At 41.8% G+C, this 22,234-nt stretch overlaps 1 protein-coding gene across 2 annotated transcripts in view; it reads left to right on the forward strand.

The window, feature by feature from the left end:
• The first annotated feature begins 12,052 nt into the window (after nucleotides 1-12,052).
• The window catches only part of MSL2 (MSL complex subunit 2), a 30,376-nt gene continuing 20,194 nt past the window's right edge, over nucleotides 12,053-22,234 (forward strand). Inside the window, exon 1 of one of the 2 annotated variants that reach the window (XM_069565042.1) lies at nucleotides 12,053-13,428. In XM_069565042.1, the coding sequence (XP_069421143.1) occupies nucleotides 13,287-13,428 (142 nt within the window). In that variant the 5' untranslated portion in view covers nucleotides 12,053-13,286. Of the gene's footprint in view, nucleotides 13,429-16,543; nucleotides 16,665-22,234 lie in introns of those variants that run through there. The other variant, XM_069565049.1, reaches the window with a different exon arrangement.

Raw genomic sequence — 22,234 nt, forward strand, 5'->3', positions numbered from 1 at the left:
CCTTTCCCTTCTCTTCTTTTCTCAGCTATTTGTAAGGTCTCTTCAGACAACCATTTTGCCTTTTTGCATTTATTTTTCTTGGGAATGGTCTTGATCACTGTCTCCTGTACAGTGTTAGGAACCTCTGTCCTTAGTTCTTCAGGCACTCTATCTATCAAATCTAATCCCTTGAATCTTTGGCAGAATAGGATGACATGCACTCCTGTTTTCCTGCAAGAACTCCAAAATTGCAACTCACTGCTGAACAACCATCAACAGGAGAATGTTAGATCCCTCCAAAAAAAGATACCCCACATCCAAGGGCAAAGGAGAAGACAGTTGGAGGGGTGAAGTCACATTTAGAATCAAACCCCATACCTGGCAGAGATGCTTGGAGGGCTCAAACAAGGCCTTGTGTGCACTAGGACCCAGGAACCTGACAGAGACTGAGTTAAACCTACCTTTGAGTGTTTGTGTGTCTCCTGAGGAGGCTCAGGTCAGCACTGGCTTGCTGTGGGTACAGGGGCTCTGGCTGCAGCAGACCTGGGACATGTAGCATGTAGCATAAGCCCTCTTGGAGGAGGTTGCCATTAGCCCCACCATAAAGCTGTCAAGCAGACAACCCACAAATTGCAGAACAATTGTACCAAAGAAATTCTCACACTGTTAGTTAAGAAAGTTCTAGGACCCACAACAGACTTTTCAACCTGGGATCCGGCAAAGGGACTGAGAATCCCTAGGAAAGTTGATTTTGGAAGCCAGCGGGATTTGATGATAGAACTTCCACAGGACTGGGGAAACAGACTCTTGGAGGGCACAAATAAAACCTTGTGTGTACCAGGAGCCAGGAGAAAGGTGCAGTGTCCTCACAAGAGACTGAGCCAGACTTGCCTGTGAGAGTGTCCAGCAGTCTCCTGCAGAGGTGTGGGTCAACAGTGGCCTGCTGAGGAGTCAGGGGCACTGAATACAACAGCACTAACATAAGTCCTTTTGAAGAAGGTCACCATTAATGTTATTACCCCTACAATAGTTTGGCCTCAGGCCAAACAATAAGGAGGGAACACAGCCCCACCCATCAATAGACAATCGGATTAAAGATTTACTGAGCATGGCCCCACTCATCAGAACAAGACCCAGATTCCTCTACAGTCAGTCTTTCCCATGAGGAAGCTTCTATAGGCTTCTTATACTTATCCATCAAAGGGCAGACAGAATGAAAACCATGATCACAGAAAACTAACCAGACTGATCACATGGATCATAGACTTGTCTAATTCAGTGAAACCATGAGCCATGCCATGTAGGGCCACCCAAGACACACGAGTCATAATAGAGAGTTCTGACAAAACGTGGTCCACTGGAGAAGGGAATGGCAAACCACTCCAGTTTTCTTGCCTTGAGATCCCCATGAACACTATGAAAAAGCAAAAAGATATGACATTGAAAGATGAACTCCCCAGATTGGTAGGTGCCCAATATGCTACCAGACAAGAGTGGAGAAATAACTCCAGAAAGAATGACGAGACAGAGCTAAAGCAAAAACAACACCCAGCTGTGGATGTGACTGGTGATGGAAGTAAAGTCCGATGCTGTAAAGAGCAATATTGCATAGGAACCTGGAATATTAGGTCCATGAATCAAGGTAAATTGGAAGTGGTCAAACAGGAGGTAGCAAGAGTGAACATTGATATTTTAGGAATCAGTGAACTATAATGGACCAGCCTGGGCAAATTTAATTCAGATGACCATTACATCTACTACTGTGGGCAAGAATCCCTTAGAAGAAATGGAATAGCCTTCATAGTCAATAAAAGAATCCAAAATGCAGTACTTGGGTGCAGTCTCAAAAGTGACAGAATGATCTCTGTTCGTCTCCAAGGCAAACCATTCAATATCACAGTAATCCAAGTCTATGCCCCAACCACTAATGCCAAAGAAGCTGAAGATGAATGGTTCTATGATGACCTATAAGACCTTCTAGAACTAACCTCCCCAAAAAATGTTCTTTTCATTATAGGGGACTGGAATGCAAAAGTAGGAAGTCAAGAGATACCTGGAGTAACAGGCAGATTTGTCCTTGGAATACAAAATGAAGCAGGGCAAAGGCTAACAGAGTTTTGCCAAGAGAATGAACTGGTCACAGCAAACACTCTCTTCCAACAACACAAGAGAAGATTCCACATGTGGACATCACCAGGTGGTCAATACTGAAATCATATTGATTGTATTCTTTGCAGCTGAAGATGGAGAAGCTCTATACAGCCAGCACAAACAAGACCAGGAGTTGACTGTGGCTCAGATCATGAACTCCTTATTGCCAAATTCAGACTTAGATTGAAGAAAGTAGGGAAAACCACTAGACCATTCAGGTATGACCTAAATCTCATATTTTTACAGTACCATATTGAAGTACTTGTCTCATTGCATTATAACTGTATATTCATTTCTGTCTTAGCTGCTAGACTAGAACTCCTGAGACTGTCTTTTTCACCTGTGTACTCATAGTGCCTATATTAGAATTACATTTCATTACTATATGACTCTCCATGGTAACCCTTCAAGGTAAGTATTTTTATCCCCATTTTATAGATGAGAAGACTAAAGCTCAGAGAGCTTGGATATTTCCCCCAAATCTACACAGTAAATATTGGAATAAAGATTTGTTCATACTAATATCACTACCCCATGCCACCCCTCAAAACACAGGAATAACAAGAAGGTTTGGCTCAACTTCAGGTTAGAAAGCTTTTTTAAACTTTTTAAAAGTTAATTTACAGTTAACTTTAACTGTAAATTTAACTAAAATTAACTGCAGTACAGTTAATTTATAATTTGTGTTAATTTAGTTTCAGATGTACAGCATACATACATACATGCATATATAAAACAGGTTAGAAATCTTCATTCTTAGCCTGTTTTCTGTCTTTAAGTTGCAAATACCAAGTTTTTCCAATTTTATTGAGAAATCATTGACACACATAACTGTGTAAGTTTAAAGTATGTAGCAAGATGGTTTTATTTACATATGTTGTGAAATGATTACGATAGGTTCAATTATCATTCATCTTCTCATATAGATACAGTAAGAAAAAATAAGTAAGAAAAAAGGAAAACATTTTCTCCACATGATGAGAAATCTTAGGGTTTACTCTCTTAACACGTTTCCTATTTATTATATATCAGTGTTAGTTATAGTCATCATGTTGTACATTACATCCCTAGAGTTTATCTTATAACTGAGAGTTTGTACCGTTTGACTACATTTCTCCAATACTCTCTCTTCCCACCCATCGCCCCTATTAACCACAAATCTGATATATTTTTCCGTGTTTTTATTTTCAGATTCCACATATAAATGAGATCATACAGTATTTGTCTCTCTGTTTGACTTATTGCAGACAGAGAGCATAATGCCTTCAGCATAACGCCTTCAGGGTCTGTCCATGTTGTCACAAATGGTAGGATTTTCTTGTTGTTGTTTTTTTTTTAATGGCTGAATAATTTTGCATTGTATGTATGCCAGAGCTTCTATATCCATTTATCCATGGATGGAGAGTTAGCTTGTTTTCATGTCTTGGCTATTGTAAATAATGCTGCAGTGAACATGGAAGTGCAGCTATCTTTCTGAGTTACTGTTTTCATTTCCTTTGGATGTATTCCCAGAAGTGTGATTGCTGGATCATATGGTAGTTCTATTTTTTATGTTTTGAGGATCCTCCATACTGTTTTCCACAGTGTCTGTACAAATTTAGAATCCCACCAACAGTGCACCTGGGTTCCCTTTTTTCCTTACATCCATACCAGCATTTGTTCTTTATTGTCATTTTGATGGTGGCCATTCTAACAGATTTGTTGGCTCAGAGGTTAAAGTGTCTGTCTGCAATGTGGGAGACCCAGGTTCGATACCTGGGTCGGGAAGATCCCCTGAAGAAGGAAATGGCAACCCACTCCAGTACTCTTGCCTGGAGAATCCCATGGAGGGAGGAGTCTGGTGGGCTACAGCCCATGGGGTCGCAAAGAGCCAGACATTACTGAGCAACTTCACTCACTCACTCATTCCAACAGATTTGAGGTGATATATCATTGGAGTTTCAATTAGCATTTTCTCTAATGACTAGTGATGTTGAGCATCCTTTCATGTACCTCTTGACCTTCTGTATATCTTATTTGGAGAAATATATATTCAGGTCCTTTGCCCATTTTAATTTATTTTTATTTTTTTGCCCATTTTTAAATTGGATTTTTTCTTTTGTGTTATATAAGTTCTTTTTATATTTTGGATAGTTAATCCTTACAAGACAAATGGTTTGCAAATATTTTTTCTCATCCCACAGGCTGTCTTTTCAGTTTGTTGATGGTTTCTTCTTCTGTGCAGAGCTTTTTAGTTTGATATAGTCCCTTGTTTATTTTGCTTTTGTTGATTGTGACTTAGATGTAATATCCAAAAGATCATTGCTGAGACCAATATGAAGGAGCTTTATTCCTACGCTTACTCCTAGGAGTTTCACAGTTTCTGGTCTTACATTTATGTCATTAGTCCATTTTGAGTTAAGTGTTGTAAGAAATTAATTCAGTTTCATTCTTTCACATAAGAGTATCCAGTTATCTCAGCACCATTTATTAAAAAGACTTGTCTTTTTTTCCAGAGTATTCTTGGCCCCCTTTCCAAATATTAGTTGACCATATATGCTTAGGTTTATTTCTTGGCTCTCGATTCTGTTCCATTGGTTTAGTTGTCTGTTTTTATGCCAGTGCTATACTGTTCTGCAGAGAAGGCAATGGCACCCCACTCCAGTACTCCAGTACTCCATGGAAAATCCCGTGGATGGAGGAGCCTGGTGGGCGGCAGTCCGTTGGGTCGCTACAAGTTGGACAGGACTGAGCGACTTCACTTTCACTTTTCACTTTCATGCATTGGAGAAGGAAATGACAACCCACTCCAGTGTTCTTGCCTGGAAAACCCCAGGGATGGGGGAGCCTGGCGGGCTGCCGTCTATGGGGTCGCACAGAGTCAGACACGACTGAAGCGACTTAGCAGTAGCAGCAGCATACTGTTCTGATGACTACAACTTTATAGTATAGCTTGAAATCAAGAAGTGTGATGCCTCCTGCTTTGTTCTTTCTCAGGAGTTCTTTGGCTCCTTAGGATCTTGTGTGGTTCAAAGATCATTTTTTAAGCCTTATTGTTCAGGAGTGTCTCCTAAGATATCTTTACATATCTCATTTTATCCAACAGATATACCCTTTTAGAAACAATTTCTGAAATCCCTTTTTTCCTGTCCCTAAGCAGTATGTGTTATGCCCAGAGTCCGAGTCCCCAAAACTGAGAGAATAAGATGTCCACAGCAATGCAAAAGCATGAAGGGGTTTTATTTCTAGCTCAAGCTAGGGCTCCTGCCACATTCAACGCAGTGGAGTGGAGCAAGGAGCTCCGAGCCCAGATTTACAACAATATTTATAGGTTTTAGAACAGAGAGTTGGCAAGGGCTGATTGGCTGCAGGAGTTTCCTAGTATTTACTAATCGGCTAATCTTTATTGGCTGCAGGGGTTTCCTGGTATTTACTAATTGGCTATTGGCTGCAGGGGGATGTCTTTTCGTCCTGATAAACTCAAACCAGGTTACAGGGAGTATGCTGATTAGACAAGTCCTGGCATCCGCGGGGATGACCTCACTGGGCAATGACTCAGCCTTTCCCGTGAATCCTACCTTAGTCCCTGAAGCCTATCATGGTGTTTGTTAGGTCCCAACAGTATGCAGGTCAGGAAGCAACAGTTAGAACTGGACATGGAACAACAGACTGGTTCTAAATAGGAAAAGGAGTAGGTCAAGGCTGTATATTGTCACCCTGCTTATTTAACTTATATGCAGAGTACATCATGACAAATGCTGGGCTGGAAGAAACACAAGCTGGAATCAAGACTGCTGGGAGAAATATCAGTAACCTCAGATATGCAGATGACACCACCCTTATGGCAGAAAGTGAAAAGGAACTAAACAGCCTCTGATGAAAGTGAAAGAGGAGAGTGAAAAAGTTGGCTTAAAGCTCAACATTCAGAAAACTAAGATCATGGCATCTGGTCCCATCACTCCATGGGAAGTAGATGGGGAAACAGTAGAAGCAGTGTCAGACTTTATTTTGGGGGGCTCCAAAATCACTGCATATGGTGATTGCAGCCATGAAATTAAAAGACATTTACTCCTTGGAAGGAAAGTTATGACCAACCTAGATAGCATATTAAAAAGCAGAGACATTCCTTTGCCAACAAAGGTCCGTCTAGTCAAGGCTATGGTTTTTCCAGTAGTCATGTATGGATGTGAGAGCTGGACTGTGAAGGAAGCTGAACACCGAAGAATTGATGCTTTTGAACTATGGTGTTGGAGAAGACTCTTGAGGGTCCCATGGACTGCAAAGAGATCAGTCCTGGGATTTCTTTGGAAGGAATGATGCTAAAGCTGAAACTCCAGTACTTTGGCCACCTCATGCGAAGAGTTGACTCATTGGAAAAGACTCTGATGCTGGGAGAGATTGGGGGCAGGAGGAAAAGGGGATGACAGAGGATGAAATGGCTGGATGGGATCACCAACTTGATGGACATTGAGTTTGAGTGAACTCTGGAAGTTGGTGATGGACAGGGAGGCCTGCTGTGCTGTAATTCATGGGGTTGCAAAGAGTCGGACACAACTGAGAGACTGGACTGAACTGAAGCAGTTCCCTTTCTCATTTCACATGGCAGCAATTCCAAACTCTCATCACTCTCTCGATGAAATTTTCTTGCTACTTTCCCTAATATTAAAATTCTGAACAATCAAATTTAGGACTAAGGCTCATTTAGTCCTACCTTCTTGACTCAACCTGCTTGACTAGAGAACTGTCTCAATCATGTAATGCTAAACCCTGTACAGTAAGTTGGTGGCCCTGATACTAGCAAACTTCAGGTAGTACCATATGCCATATGGAACAGGTGGGAATTATAAAGAGATATAAATTGTCCTAAGACAAACAGGGATCTTCGATAATGTCCACGTGAAAGCCCCCAGAGACAAATGGGCTGTGTTCCAAAAATTCAATTTTTAATTGACTGTTTGGGATGCAGAACACGTTTTCCCTTAGAAACAATGCTATGAATAATTGCAACTATTCTCTCAGGGAAGTCTACAGAAGCTTGTTCAACCCATAGTGTAACAGAAATATCTGCTAAGATATTTTAGATTTGCAACAAGTGCATCCCTAAATCCTTACCACTCTGAATTGTAAATTAGCTGTTTACATAGCTGCCACCCCAATAAGACTGTGAACTCTTTGAGGGCTGGAAACTGTTGAATTATTCATTTTTGTATTTTGAATGCCTGGCATATAACTGGCAATAAATGTTGGTTGCATAAATGAATGGACAAATTTAATAGGCATTTGAATAGTGTTAAAAGTGTCTTAAGGAATAAAAACAGTAACATTTAGTGGGTACCTTAATATGTGTCTGGCACTGTGCTAGTCGGAGATGACCAATAAAGCAGCTGCTTTGCTTAGGCTAGAGTTAGAGATGAAGAAACTGAAGGCAATTTTAATATTTGAGATATAAATAGGTGCTGGAGTTGCTAAATAAATGTTTTGGATGAAGTGAATGGGTATATGTATTGATTTGGAAAAATTTTCATTGAAAAATAACAGAATTTGATATGCAAAGGGATATGTGTCTTTTGAAGGGCTACTTTTTTAAAAAAATATTTATTATTTGGTCATGCTGGGTCTTCAGCTGCACCACTCAGGATCTTTGGTTGTGGCACGTGGGATCTAGTTTCCTGACCAGTGACTGAACCCTAGACTCCCTGCATTGGGAGCGTGCATTCTTAGCCACTGGACCACTAGGGAAGTCTCACTGAGGGGCTACTTTTGAGGAGGAGATAGGTATGACCACAGCTAAAGAGGAGCAGATGGAAGATGAAGTTTAGTAACACAAAGGAGTGGATGGAAAGAGCAGGATTGGTTTTGATTAAGCTCTGGGCTTAAGTTCATCTGGGTTACTGTTCCTCATAAAGTGATATTTGCTCTGGCCAATCTTCAAAGACTTCTTGTGAGTTATATTAAGCTATTATCACTTTCCATAGATGGAGGTTAATTGGATTGATTTCTTTCCACAACAGTAGATGAAGCACTTGTTAAAATTTGATAGGGATGATTTTTCAGTGAGCCTAGGCTGCTATCACACAAAACCATAAACTGAAACTTAGTGGGTTAGACAATATTTATTTCTACAATTCTGGATGTTGAAAGTGTGAGATCAAGGTGCCAGCATGATCACCTGGCAAGGGCCCTCTTTTGGGTTGAAGATGACTTATGTCCTTGTTGTATTCTCACATGACAGAATGAGAGAGTTCTTTGGGGTTCTTTTCATAAGGGCACTAATCCCATTCATAAGGGCTCTATCCTCATGACCTAATTATCTCCCAAAGCCCTACCTTCTAATACTATCACACCATAGGTTAAGATTTATTTATATTAATTTCAGTTGGGAACTTCTCTGGTAGTGCAGTGGATAAGAATCTGCCTGCCAATGGCAGGGGACACGGGTTTGATTCCTGGTCCAGGAAGATTTCACGTGCTTCAGGGCAACTAAGCCCTGAGCCACAACTACTGTGCTCCAACTATTGAAGCTCATGTGCCTAGAACCTGGGTTTCACAACAAGAGAAGACACCCCAATGAGAAGCCTGTGCACGGCAATGAAGAGTAGCCCCCGCTTGCCACAACTAGAGAAGGCCCCGCATGCAGCAAAGACCCAGAGCAACCAAAAATAAAAATAAATAAATAAAATTATAAAAAAATATATAAATTTGGGTTGGGGAGGGGGACATAGACAGCCGATGGTTACAGGAGAGAAGGTACTGGAGCAGAGATACTAGACAGTTAGGGAGAATGCATCCTGGGAAGGTGAGAGAGGGAATATCATCTCCAAATAGATTTTGGTTTTGGAAGGAGAAGGCAGAGGGAAGAGGGTGAAATAGGAAGAGGAGAGAAGGCAAAAACTTTCATAATTTTGTAAAGGGCTTAACCCCTCAGAAAATCCCTTTGACTTATTGCCAGCTTGATCTTTGTTCACTGAAAGGATAACTACAACTCCTTCTGCATTAATTTTATTGTCCTCAAAGTGCTAGATGACTATCAATAAATACTTGTTTATTCCTAGTGTTTCAAATCAATCCACACTCTGGCTTTACTAAAGATCTGAGAAGTGACATTGATCGAGCTGAAGTAAGAACTATCTTTAAATTTATAAGACATTTTATGTTTTTCTCCAAGGAGAAGCAAACATTTGTCCATGCCTATTATTCACCACACACTGTACTGGGGTGTTTACTTACATTATCACATTTCTAGTAATTCATCATTATTTTAACAATTACTGAGTAGCTATTATATGTCAAACCCCGTGCTTGGCAATGATGATAAAGGCAGAGAGAGAAGAGCCGGAAAACTGCTCTTCAAATGGTTCTAGCATAATAGGGAGAAAATAGGACTAAACCAACAACTGCCACTTAGTGTGAGAAATGCAGTCAAAGAGGTAAGCCCTTGGAAATCTTGGAACATAGAAAAGGGGAGCTTTAATTCAAAATGGATAGGAAAACGATAAGAAGAAGGAAACAAGTATTTGTTGTTTGTCTGAAATGAAAATTTAAGTGCCAAGAGTCTAAGGAGCCATGACTAAATGTGACGTGCTATCCTTGATGGCATCCCAGATCAAGAAAGGAACATTAGGGAAAAACTGAAGAAATAGGAATAAAATATGGATTTTACTTAATAATAATGTATTACTATTGGTTCATTGATTGTGACAAATGTATAATACTGTTACTAACAGAGGAAACCGGATGTAGAATATAGGAGAACTATCTGTACTATCTGTGCAATAATTCTGTAAATTCAAAACTTTTCAAATAAAAAGTTAAGTAATTTTTAAAACTGGCATTTTATATTTTTGTCAGATCTGGCAACCCTAACAGTTTTACTTCCAAATAATAATTAAACACAAAATATGAAAAAAATTACCTTGATAGTTTAAAATTTAAGTTAAATATGGATTCTCCTAAATATTTGATCCAGGCACTTCTTTTAATATAAACAGTTCATTTGTTTTCTTTTCAGGCAAACTTCAAACAAGTAAATAGTTATTATACAAGGTTATTTCAGTGTAGAGATGCTTTGCCATAGCCTATCAGCATTTGCAACCAATTTCAAAAGCTAAAAAAGAACTGCCTCTTCTTTCTCTTTCACACACACTCACACATGAACCATTAATAGAATTATTCTTAATCTGATGTGCACATCTCAAGAGATTTTTAAAAATCCGTTTAAAAATCCTTGCGAAAATCAGCAAGGTTAAGGCCTTGCAAGTAATCACTTGTCTAGGGTCACCGCTAACTTGTACTGTCTGAATGCAAACAGTGCTGATTATTTCACTCTCCGTGTTGGTCCTCTGGGGAAGGACAACCTGTGTGTTGTAGAAGAACTTGAGTCTGGAATAAAAATAGAACTGTATATTAAAACACTTTCATTTGAAGGTGAGCTTAGAAAAGATTTCTTATTTAAGACAAAAGGAAGACCAGACTTTTAAAAACTATTTGTCAGACCAAATACATTTTGCACAGCTTTGTTTCACAAAATTAGGAAAATAGATTATTTTTAACACTTCGTACTAATAGTATGCTAGTGCTTCCAAAGAAAATGTACCTGTCCTCAAATGGTAATAGAATTTATCAGAGGTTATATGGGTTCTCTTGATATCTTAACTCTTCATTTCTACTCCAAGTGGCAAGCTTCAAACAAAAATGTTTTTGTCAGAAAAGATTTACATACGTCATAAATCTTCGTTTGCAGACATGTTTAGAGCATTTACTAAGCGCAAAAAGTTATGTTGAAGAGCTTTGGTGTATCCAGAGATAATGATTCCTACGCTGTTTCTATTTTTAAAGACGGTTTGTTCTTTTGGAGGGGAGGGGAGTCAGACGTTAAATTAGGGTTTTGTTTTTACCTCCGTGACCTTGGTCTCCTGCAAAAACAGGTCAAAACTTTCTTTAAAAAACAGGTAATACTTTCAAGGATTTGGGTTCTAAAGCAGGACCATGGGTTCTTATCTGTTCATACAGAGAGCGAGGTCTGTTTAAAGAAAAAGAGATTCGTTTTGTTGTTTAATTGGATTCCTGTGGAGAGCTCGGTGCCCTGGAAGGCTGGGCTGCTCACGTCCGTCGTCCTCCAAGCACTACAGAAAGAGCCCGCTCTGACGGGCAGAGAAGGAGGTGGGTGCGGACACCACCGCTTCAGACGGCCTGATCCGGCCTTAGAGGCCTCAGGGTGCCGTCGACGCGGGCCGCGGCCCCAAAAGAGCCCACGCCGCCCGAACGCCCGCTGGGCGCGCAGCCACGTCGCTCGCCACCTCCCTTCTGAGCCGGGCGGGTGCAGGCGAGCGGCGGCAGCGCCCTTTTGGCCGTCTGGAAGCTCGGTTCCTGGAGAAAGGCCGCGAGGGCGGGGTTTGGGGCGGTGCGGCGCTTTCTCCTCACCTCGCGGTCAGCCCGGGCGAGGAGAGGCCGCATGGGGCCAGGGCGGAGCGTCACATGGCGCGACCCAGTCGGGGCTCCGCGTTGGCGGACACCGAGGAAGCCGTGTAGTGCGGGAAGCCTACAGCCCACACTGGGGAAGAATGGGTCAACTAACGAATGTTTCACCACAGCCCACACGCCTAAGAGGGAATTTGAGAGCGCCTGGGGGAGGGGCGGGGAGCGCAGGCGGTTCACCAGGAGCACGCTCAGTACAGAGAGCAGTAAAGTGGGGAGTCAGGCATGCGCAGTGAGCTCAGGGTGGGTTGGCAGCGGGGAGGGGCTGGTGTGAGCGGGCTGATGTGTTTATCCGGTTTTCTGGGTGGGCGCTCAAAGCGCACGCGTCAGGGCGAAAGGCGGCGGGGCTGGGTAGTGGAGTGCGCATGCGCCCAGCGAGCCGGTAGCTCTGGGAGGGTGTGGAGGGGGCTCTGAGAGGAGAAGCAGGGGAAAAGGGAAGCGAAGGGAAAGGAAAGGGCGGGGGGAGGGGTGAGAATGTGGTCTGCGCATGCGTGCGAGCACTAGCGACGACGGCGGCGGGGGAGTCTCGGGGATGACAGTGGCTTTGCCCGTTGGGGTAACGGTCGTCGTCGCCGTCAGGGCCTGAGGCGCCGCACAGCCCGCGGGATCCATTAAGGCCGCAGCAGCCCGGGCCCTACCGAGCTCGAGTGGCGCGTGGAGTCGGGGTGAGGGCGGCGAGGCACGGGGGGAGGGGCCTGCGGCGGGGCCTTGCTGTGTGCGCTGGGCGGCGGCGGGGCCTGTCGGTGTGAGCGCTCGCCTCAGCCGCGGCCGGCCGGGCGTCGTGGGCGGTGGCGGCCGTGGTGCTTGGCGGAGGAGGCGTCCGTGTGTGTGGCGCGGAGAAGATGGCCGGGCAGTGAGGGGGCGGCGCTTGCGCCTGGTGACCTCGGAGTGAGCGACTGAGGAGCGAGGGGCGCCGCCGCGGCCCGGCCGGGCCTGCTCCCCGCCCCCTCCCGCCGCCGCCGGCCCGCGCACTTCCTCCCCGGCCCTCCCCTCTCGGGCGGGGGCCTCCCCTGGCCGCTTCGCCACCTCAGGGAACAGCCGGGCTCTAACCGCCGGGGCGGAGAGTCAGGCTCAGTCCGGGCCCCGCGTCCGATATGGAGAGAGCGGCGGCGGTCTCCGCCAGCCGCAGCAGCAGCGTTCGCCGCCGCCGCGGTTCGGTGCACTAGATCCAGGAAGCCGACGCCCGCGCTGCCGTCCTTGCCGTCGCCGCTGCCTCCGCGCCGGGCGCTGTGATGGAGTAAGGGCCCCGCAACCCGTGAGAAGCGTGCCCGCCCCTCGGACCGGGCCGGGGCCTGCCGCCGCGCCCGCCAGCTCGACCACAGGAGGTGCCTCCGCGTCCAGGGATGCAGCTCGAGCGCAGGCCGCCCGCCGAGCCGTGGGGCTAGACTGAGCGCCGCCTCCGCCGCGTTCTGCGCCCCGCGGCCGCCCGGGACGAACTCGAACGCTGGTTTCTCCCTCGCTTTTTTTTTTTTTCCTACTCGGTCTGCAAGTCTCAGGGACGGAGGAGGGGCGCCAGGGCCCCATGTGTGGGAGGATTGCTTCAGCTCCACAAACTTGTACGGATTTTGGTTACTGGTTTGGCCAGAGGTTTTGCCCCGATTTCCTCCGAATTGTTACAAACTCGCCGTTGTTCCCTGGCTGCTTACAAAGTTGGATCCGGAATTTCTCTTCACCCGGGAGCCAACGGTGTCGAAGCGTCTGCAATGAACCCGGTGAATGCTACTGCTCTCTACATTTCCGCGAGCCGCCTAGTGCTCAACTACGACCCCGGAGACCCCAAGGCGTTTACAGAGATTAACAGGCTCTTGCCTTACTTCCGACAGTCCCTCTCGTGCTGCGTTTGCGGTGAGACGCTTTTTATTGTTCCCTTTTCAATGTTGGTTAAAAAAAAAACAACCTCTGGGCGATGGTAACAGGAATGGTTTGACGGCCGGGTAGTTTGTATTAAGCTTTTGTTATTTGTGCGGTAGTGCAAGGTCTTTAGTTTTGAAACTCGCCAGAGGACTTTTGCCTGGCATTTGGGACAGAACCTTCTAAACCGCCCTGTACGGCGGCCTCAATGTTCAAAACTGTTTAATTTGCCTTAAGTCATTTCTGTACCATTTCTGGTGGTGGGTTTCTGTTTTTTTTTTTTTCCCCCTGAAAAAGGGGAAATCATGCATGCTGCTGCCTTAAAATAAATTTTTTTTTTACGCTTTCGATAACAGAACTGACAAAACACCTACCTTGGTTAAACCTGGTTTAAACTTGTACATGTGGCGTGTTTGCATTTCTCCAAACGTGTTAGGTGTGGACGATGGTATAGCGGGTGAACTCGGTGTGGAACTTTCCCCCCAGGTTCTTCTAATGCTTTGACAGCTTGACGGTAAGCGATGATCCAGGGCAGACTGATGGTAATAAGTGCTTCTTGGCTGGTGGGGTTTTTACAGGATTACGTTTTCTTTGGCTTTACTATATCGTGGCTTGGTAGAAAGTGATTTTAGGTGTTTTTGTTCACGAAGTATTAGTTCGTGCTGGGCAGGATATTTTCCAAGTTATTTTTGAGAGGTGAAGTTGCTTAACATTAGTGTTTAAAAAATGGTAATAATTTGTGATTTTTATCGAAGTGATTGAAACTTATTTTTCAATAACACACCGAGACTGAAAACTTTAATATAAAGGAAAGGGCAGCTGGCAAAACCAAAACAAAATAGTAATACTCCACATTCTTATTTCTCCAAAACTTCTGAGATTTTGTTGATCCACTTGTTTAGTCAGAATTTGAGAAATTCAGTCGTTTCAGACTTTCACTTAAAGAGAGATTTTGCGACTGTAGTGGCTGAAGGGAGAAATAGTATTCATCTGAGATTCAGCATTTTCTGTATAGCTCTGGAGCAAAGCACTGAGGAGGGTGCAGAAAAGGTGAAGAGGTTTTTTTTTTGTTTTTTGTTTTTTTGCACGTCAGGTCCTTAATACAATCTCATAGACGTTTAAGTAACAGTGTTCGAATGTGATTAAGTGCTACGCTGACTGGTAACGGAGACTTAACCCTTATAGAGAAGCAGTTGCCCTGGGTAAATAAGTTAACTGCCCCCGGACCTCAGTTTCTTAACGTGTAAAATGAGAGCTTTGGGCTAGATTCACAGTTTGCTTTCTGCTCTTAAAAATAGAAGAATTTGCTTGATTTCAGCGTTCTATCCCACCTCATTCTCCCTCTCTTTTTTGTATGGAGTACTTTATTTTATGCCTTCACAGCTTTTGATAGTTCGTGGAATGAGGAGATGGGGCTGCTGTAACAACTTTTTACACAAACTTTTCTGGGAGTGGGGATTGCTACTGTGGTAATGTAGAGGGCATAAGCCAGCCCATCCTGGCCTGCTAGAACTGCAATAGAGTGATGTCATAATCCAGGTAACACTTGAATATCTGGTAGGTCTCCTTTTTGAAAGATAGAGGGAACTTAGCTCTCTAAGAGGGAAATGGTAGTTTTGAAATAGTGTAGGTGCTTGGCTCTTATCAGTAGCTTCAGGACAGTTGTGATCTAATTGAACATTTTCTAGAGTCTAACCTGGATTTTAAAAAATGTTATTAATGCTACGTTAGAACCTTTTTTTAAAACCAGTTTGACAACTCAAAAAGAAAGTTTTCTGACGTTGGGGCTTGGTAATAATTCCTTTTTCAAATGTCTCTTTCCCATCATTCTATGGGAGAGATTTGTGGGTTCTACTTTGCCTTTATAATTAAGTAGCTGGCATAATATTTCAGCATTATAGGTGTAGGTTCAGTTTTTTCCCCTTATCTCTTTGGATGTAAGTCTGTGGTTATCAAGAGATGGGAAAAAAAAATCTGTTATTTGAATTCAGATCCAACATTTTTCATTTTTGTACCAGATACTATCCTAGACCCTTTCTTCTTAGCTGAAAAGTAGTTACTTCAATTAACAGGGCATGTGCAGTCTTACTTAATAAGGATAAACAGATGTAAAAACTAAGTTTAATTCTCTTGGTGCTTTAAATAGGAAGTTTGTTTCAATAGGACCTTCAGTGTCTGACCCAGTCCTACCTTTTCAGCTTTGTATTCAACTGCCCTCATATATCATTTCAGTCAGTTTAGTATTTTTGTCTTTTCAAATGTACATACCTTATGACTGCCTCCTCTTTTCCCCACCTTTGCACTCTGAAGTTCCTTCTACCTAAAATATATTTCTATTCTGTATGGTCTAACTCCCTCCTCAGTGAATTCTTTGTTCTAATCACAGGCACTTTTAACTCTTAAGTTTTTGTACATTTTTGTGTTCCTTCTGCTTCATTCTTTCCTATCCAGTGACTTGCATGTAGGTGTTTATGGCAGACTCAGAGGAAGAAAGTGAGGAGGTAGGGAGGTAAAAAAGATCTATGAACTTTGCAGTTAGGTACAAATCCTAACTTTGCTACTTGCTGTCTAGGCACATTATTTTAACTTCTCGCCTGAATTTCCTCTATGTACAGAAGGGGATAGTTATGCCTTCTTTAAGTTTTGTTTCTCCAAATCTGTGTTATATGTGTTTATTTTTAAGGAGGAAAAGCCTTTTGAACCCATGAGAACAAGTGTGTGGACTTGCTGTCTGGCTTAGTATCCTACTCTTGCAGAGAGGTAGAGAAAGGTAGGGGGAAGTGAGAGATTGAACCATCAGTTCAAATATTGTGAGTGAGTGAAAGTTGCTCAGTCGTGTCCTACTCTTTGCGACCCCATGTACAGTCCATGGACTTCTCCAGGCCAGAATACTTGAGTGGGTAGCCTTTCCCTTCTCCAGGGGATCTTCCTAACCCAGGGATTGAACCCAAGGCCTTTGGCATTGCAGGCGGATTTTTTTTTACCAGCTGAACCACAAGGGAAGCCCGTGTGAATATTGTGAAACCTTGAGTATTCGCTGGAACTACAGGTTTTGTTATCATTGTTCTTTGAAATGTTAATAAGCTGATTATCACTGCTTGTTTTTCAGTTGCTTTGAATGTTTAAACTTTCTGAAGCTTCTGGTGAATGGCAGTGCTTCATAGCAATGCTCCAGAGAGTTATTGTTGTTTCTAGGCCACAGAAACAGTGACCAGACAGTACTACTGCAGGTACTAATTTTGTGTCAGTTTTTTCCCCTTGTTATAAATGTTGAGCTTTATTATTTTGTCATTTGTCTTGAAGTATGTAGAATTTACTTTTGATGGCATGAGACATCATAAATTCTAAGGATTTTAAGTTTTTTGTTAAGCTTTTAAGTCCTCAAATGGTGTAATAAGTTTGATATGTTAGAATCAAATACTGTTAGAACTGAAAGGACAATATAAGTGAGTGGAAAAATATTACTCTCTGACATATTTGGAGTCCTGTAAATTAATCATGGTCACATCTCTACTCAGGGACGTGAATATTTCCCTGATGTTTTAAATTCTAGAAATGAAATGGTTTTGGCCTTTACTGAATAGTTGTGAAACTTTTGGATATCCAGTTTCTCATTTATAAAATAGAAAGGGGCTGGAGAACAGTACCACTGACTTAGGCTGACCAACTTTTTGTTTTGAATGTTATAGTCTTAAATCTACTGTTACTCACACTGCATTACAAGGTAGATGGTTCCCTGAGGGTGAGAATCTTGCTGGTCTTGGTCACCTCTGTAGCCCTGCACCTGACAGTTACTGGCTCAATGGGTATTGTTAAATGGATGAAATTACCGTTAAATAGAACAAGGTTCAAAGTAGGAAGGATGTGCTCTCAGAATAAAGTGTATGCCTTAAAATTAAATAGGTTTAACTTTATGAAAGACAACTTTCATTTTCCTTATTTGTCTCATTTTGGCATTGTTTGTGGGACCATGTTGGAATTAGTGCAGTAGATGATCTCAAAAATCTCTTTCAATTCTGGAATTCTGATTCTTGAAGCAGAAACACTTTGTCTTTTGACTGAGTAAACAATTTATAAATAGCAAGAATCTTCTAAAATGAAGTTTGAACATGTAGCCTGGAGTGACTTATTTTAAACTATCTTTTAGACAGTGGCTGAAATAAAAGCCATTTGTATAATGTAAGCATTACACTATTTTTTAAATTTTTAATTAATTTATTTGGCTGTGCAGAGTCTTAGTTGCAGCCCATGGGCTCTTCCATGTTTGTTGAGACAGGCGAGATCTTTGGTTGTTGGCCTGTAGGATCTAGTTCCCTGACCAGGAATCGAACCTGGGCCTCCTGCATTGGGAGCACGGTTTGCCACTGGACTACCAGGGAAGTCCCTATACTAATGTTTTATATTTATATTTGTTTCAAGTGTGAGTTCATTTGATACTGTATTTTTCTTGTACCTAAAATCACTGTAGTAAATTTTTAAAATTTTAAGCACATAATATAAATATTAAACTTAACCACCTTAACTTTTTTATTAAAAGTTAATTTTTGGCTGTGTTGGATCTTTGTTGCTTCCCCTGGCTTTATTTTTGGTGAGTAGGGGCTAGTCTTCATTGTGGTGTGCGGGCTTCTCTTGTGGAGAATTGGCTATAGGTGAGTGGGCGTGTGGGCTTAGTTGCTCCAAGACATGTGGAATCTTCTCAGACTGGGGATCAAATTTGTGTCCTCTGCATTGGCAGGCGGTTTCTTAATGACTGGACCACCAGGGAAGACTGTTAACAATTTTTAAATGTATAGTTCAGTAGTGTTGAATATGTTTACATTGTTGTGGAACAGGTTTCCACAACTTTTTTGGTCTTGCAAATCTATGCCTGACAAGCAGCCACCATTTTCTTTCTTCCCCCCAACCCCTTGTAACCGCTGCTGTACTTTCTGTCTTTCTGAATTTGACTGCTGTCACTGATTCCTCATATAAGTAGAATTATATAGTCTTATACTTGTCTTTTTTTTGACTGATTTATTTCACTTAGCATAATGTCTTCAAGGTTCAAGCATCAGATTTCTTTCCAGCTTTTGGCCACAGCACCTGTGGGATGGTAGTTCTCCCACCAGGGATCAGACCCACCCCCTTTGTGTTGGAAGCACAAAATCTTTACTACTGGGCAGCCAGGGAAGTCCCAGGATTTCTTTGCTTTTTAAGGCTTAATAATTCTCTTGTATGTATAGCGCATGCTTGCTTTATTCATTCATCCACTGTTGAATGTTTGAGTTGCTTCTACTTCTTGACTGTTGTGAATAGTATTAAGAGCATGGGTGTGTAAACAACTCTTTTGAGACACTGCTTTCAGTTCTTTTTGATATATATATATCCAGAAGTAGGATTGCTGAATTGTGTGATATTTCTGGTTTTTTTTTTGAGGCACTCCATACTGCTTTCTAAAGTGGTTGTACCGTTTTACAATTCTGCTGGCAAAACAGGGTTTCCAGTTAGTTTCTCCATGTCTTTGCCAACACTTGTATTTCCTGTTTTGTTGTTGAATTTTTTTTTTTAATGGTAGCCATCCTGATGGGTGTGAGATGATCTCTCATTGTGCCTTGTATTTCTCTGGAGGTTGGTGATTTTTGCATATACTTGCAATTGTATATCGTCTTTGGAGAATCACTGTTTTTTTTAAATCTTGCAAATCTTTAATTTTGCTTATAAAGTCTTTATTAATTAATTAGTTATTATGTTCTCAGTGCTGGAATAAAAGATGAATTAAGACACATAGCCCCAACCATATGTTACTCAGTGATATGGGGAAGACAGATAAGTAAACCAGCAATTATTGTGTGTTAGAGGCACTTATATCAAGTCTCAAGCATTATAATAGAATACTCATGTTAACTTTGTCACACATGTAAAAACCTCAGAAATTAATAGAGTGGTTCCCACCCCCACCACATGCCTCACCCCCAACTTGTTTTTGAATAGCTGTTTGGGTCAAAGTTTGGGCAACCCTGATTGGGGTTAAAGCAGAATTTGGTTTATCAGTTTTTTCTTGGAACTTAAGTTTGCCTCTGATCTGGGAAGAAATCTTTGCTCAATCATCCATGTAACTCTTCGCAACTTTTTCGATTGTAGTCTGCCAGGCTCTTTTCTCCATGGGATTTTTCAGGCAAGAATACTGAAGCAGGTTGCAATTTCCTCCTCCAAGTGATCTTCCCAACCCAGAGATCGAATCCATGTGTCCTGTACTGCAGCTAGATTCTTGACCACTGAGCCATCGGGGAAGCCAAAGAAAATTATTTAGTATTATGTTTTGGCAGATACTCTTATTTTAGATATATTTACCTGCTGGGTTCTTTCCCTAAGAAAAATCTCCTTTTTACAGTTTACCATTTTAGTATTCTAAAATTATTTCTAAAATGTTAGTTCCTACTTGGTTATGTTTGAAAAGTGAAAGTCTCTCAGTTGTATCCAACTCTTTGCGACCCTATGGACTGTAACCTACCAGGCTCCTCTGTCCATGGAATTCTCCAGGCAGGAATACTGGAGTGGGTTACCATTTCCTTCTCCAATGCATGATAGTGAAAAGTGAAAGTGAAGTCGCTCAGTTGTGTCCAACTCTTCACGACCCCATGGACTGCAGCCCACCAGGCTCCTCCGTCCATCTGATTTTCCGGGCAAGAGTACTGGAGTAGGGTGCCATTACCTTCTGCCTTGGGCAAATAAAAGACTAAGTTGGTTACTGGCAAAAAAAAAAAAAAAAAGGAATTAGGACCAAGTGGGCCTGAGGAGAATGAAGAGAAGGATGAAACAGTAATGATTTGATGATGCCTGGGAGTTGGGACTAGTGAGGAAATATTATTGGAAATGTGTTTAGAAAAGGCTAAAATTGAAACACTTTGATTTTGTGCCCTTTCCTGGAAACCTTGATTTTAAAAATGACCTTATATGCTTTTTGGTATAGTAAAACAAACAATATAGCTTTTGACTCCTGGGGTTGTGGTTTTCATTCCCTCAAATTAATTTGAACATTCAGTCCTTTTTTTTACACTCCTTGTTTTCATTACATTGATAGTATACCATCATTAATTGGTTAATGCTTTATTGTATTATCTTCTCTTGGAGTCCACCTGGCTATTTTAATGTATGATTTGATCTGTTTTTGTGAGTTCTGATTAAATTTTATCTTTTATTTTAAAAGATAGTGTTTCAGAATCCTTATTGTAATTTTTATTTTTCTCTGTGTCCCCAAACTCGCCTTTGAGTTTTCTTCTTATCCATTTAGTTTATGTTATTGTCTTTTCTCTTTTAAAGATTACTTTTTGTTGTTTCCATGTCAGGAAATTAATTCAGATAATTTTTTCACTTTAATTACTGTGTGCCTGGCCATTTTCATCTTTTCCCTGTTCTGACTCCATAATATTTTAGCAGAATCTTTCTTGTTCATTGCCTTTCTGCTCAGAAACATCTGGCTTTGTCAAGCTATTTTTATCTAGTTTTATAGCTTGCATATTTTGCATATGTTGATTTTAGTTTGTCTATTAATTAGCAGTTGCCCTTTAAAAAAAGTAATTATATTTCTGGCTGAGCTTGTTCTTCATTGTTGCAAGGGCTTTTTTCTAGTTGCAGCAAGCAGGGGCTACTCTTAATTGCAGTGCATGGGCTTCTCATATCCGTGGCTTCTGTTGGGTTGTAGAGTGTGAACTCAGTAGTTTTGGAATGTGGGCTTCCCCACTGTATGTGGGATCTTAGTTCCCCAGCCAGGGATCGAACCCATGTTCCCTGCTTTGGAAGGCAAATTCTTAACTAACCACTGGACCACCAGACAGGATCACCTTGAAGTTTAAATCTCTGTTTCCTTTTCTCCCAGGTGGCACAGTGGTAAAGAATCTGCCTGCCAATGCAGAAGATGTGGGTTCAATCCTGGGTCAGGAAGATCCCTATCATAGGAAATGCAACCCACTCCAGTATTCTTGCCTGAAAAGTTCCATGGACAGAGGAGTCTGGCAGGCTACAGTCCATGGGGTTGGAAAGAGTCAGACATGACTGAGCTACAGAGCACGGCATATACTCCTGTTGTGAAATTTGGGACTCTGTCCATATATAATATGGGATTATAAAATTGGAAGGGAGCATTCCAGTTCAGGTATCCTTGTGATGGATTTCTGAATCCCCTCCACAGTTAATTAGTTGGTTGTCTAGCTTATGAGTCAGCTTTTTCAAGATATGACATAAGATATGACTGGCATATTCTTTCCACCAGAATGTCAGTGTCTCAGGGATCTTTTAATGATGTCATTGAGCTTGCCAGTTCAATTTTTACATAGATTTTACATGGAAGGTTATTCTTCCTAATGAGAATTAGACAGGAAGATAAATTGTAAAGCCATTTTCTTCACATCAAATTATCCTTTCTGTAATATTCTTGAAAATTCATCCAAGCCTTTTCCTGAATACCTCTGGGGTAGGGAGCTAAATTTTACTCTGCAAAATAGCCCTATCTGTTTTGAACCATAGAATTCTAATGTTGGGATCTTGAATTATTTTGTGAAACCATATCTGGATAAGAATCAGTGTTGCTTTATCTTGTTTGGCATTTGGGATAGTTATTGGTTCACGATGTTTATGGTCAATTAAAGCATGTTCATAAGTTGGTTGATGGTGTTGTTTAGATCTTCTCTGTCATTACTGATTTTCTGTTTTGTAAATTTTCAAGAGATATTGTTATCTCTAGCTGTGATTACGGATTTAGCAGTTTCTCTTTGGAGTTTCTGTCAGTTCTTGCTTGTGTATTTTGAAGTTCTATTTTTAGGTA

The sequence above is a fragment of the Ovis canadensis genome, chromosome 1 (genome assembly GCF_042477335.2).
Source record: "Ovis canadensis isolate MfBH-ARS-UI-01 breed Bighorn chromosome 1, ARS-UI_OviCan_v2, whole genome shotgun sequence".
NCBI lineage: Eukaryota > Metazoa > Chordata > Mammalia > Artiodactyla > Bovidae > Ovis > Ovis canadensis.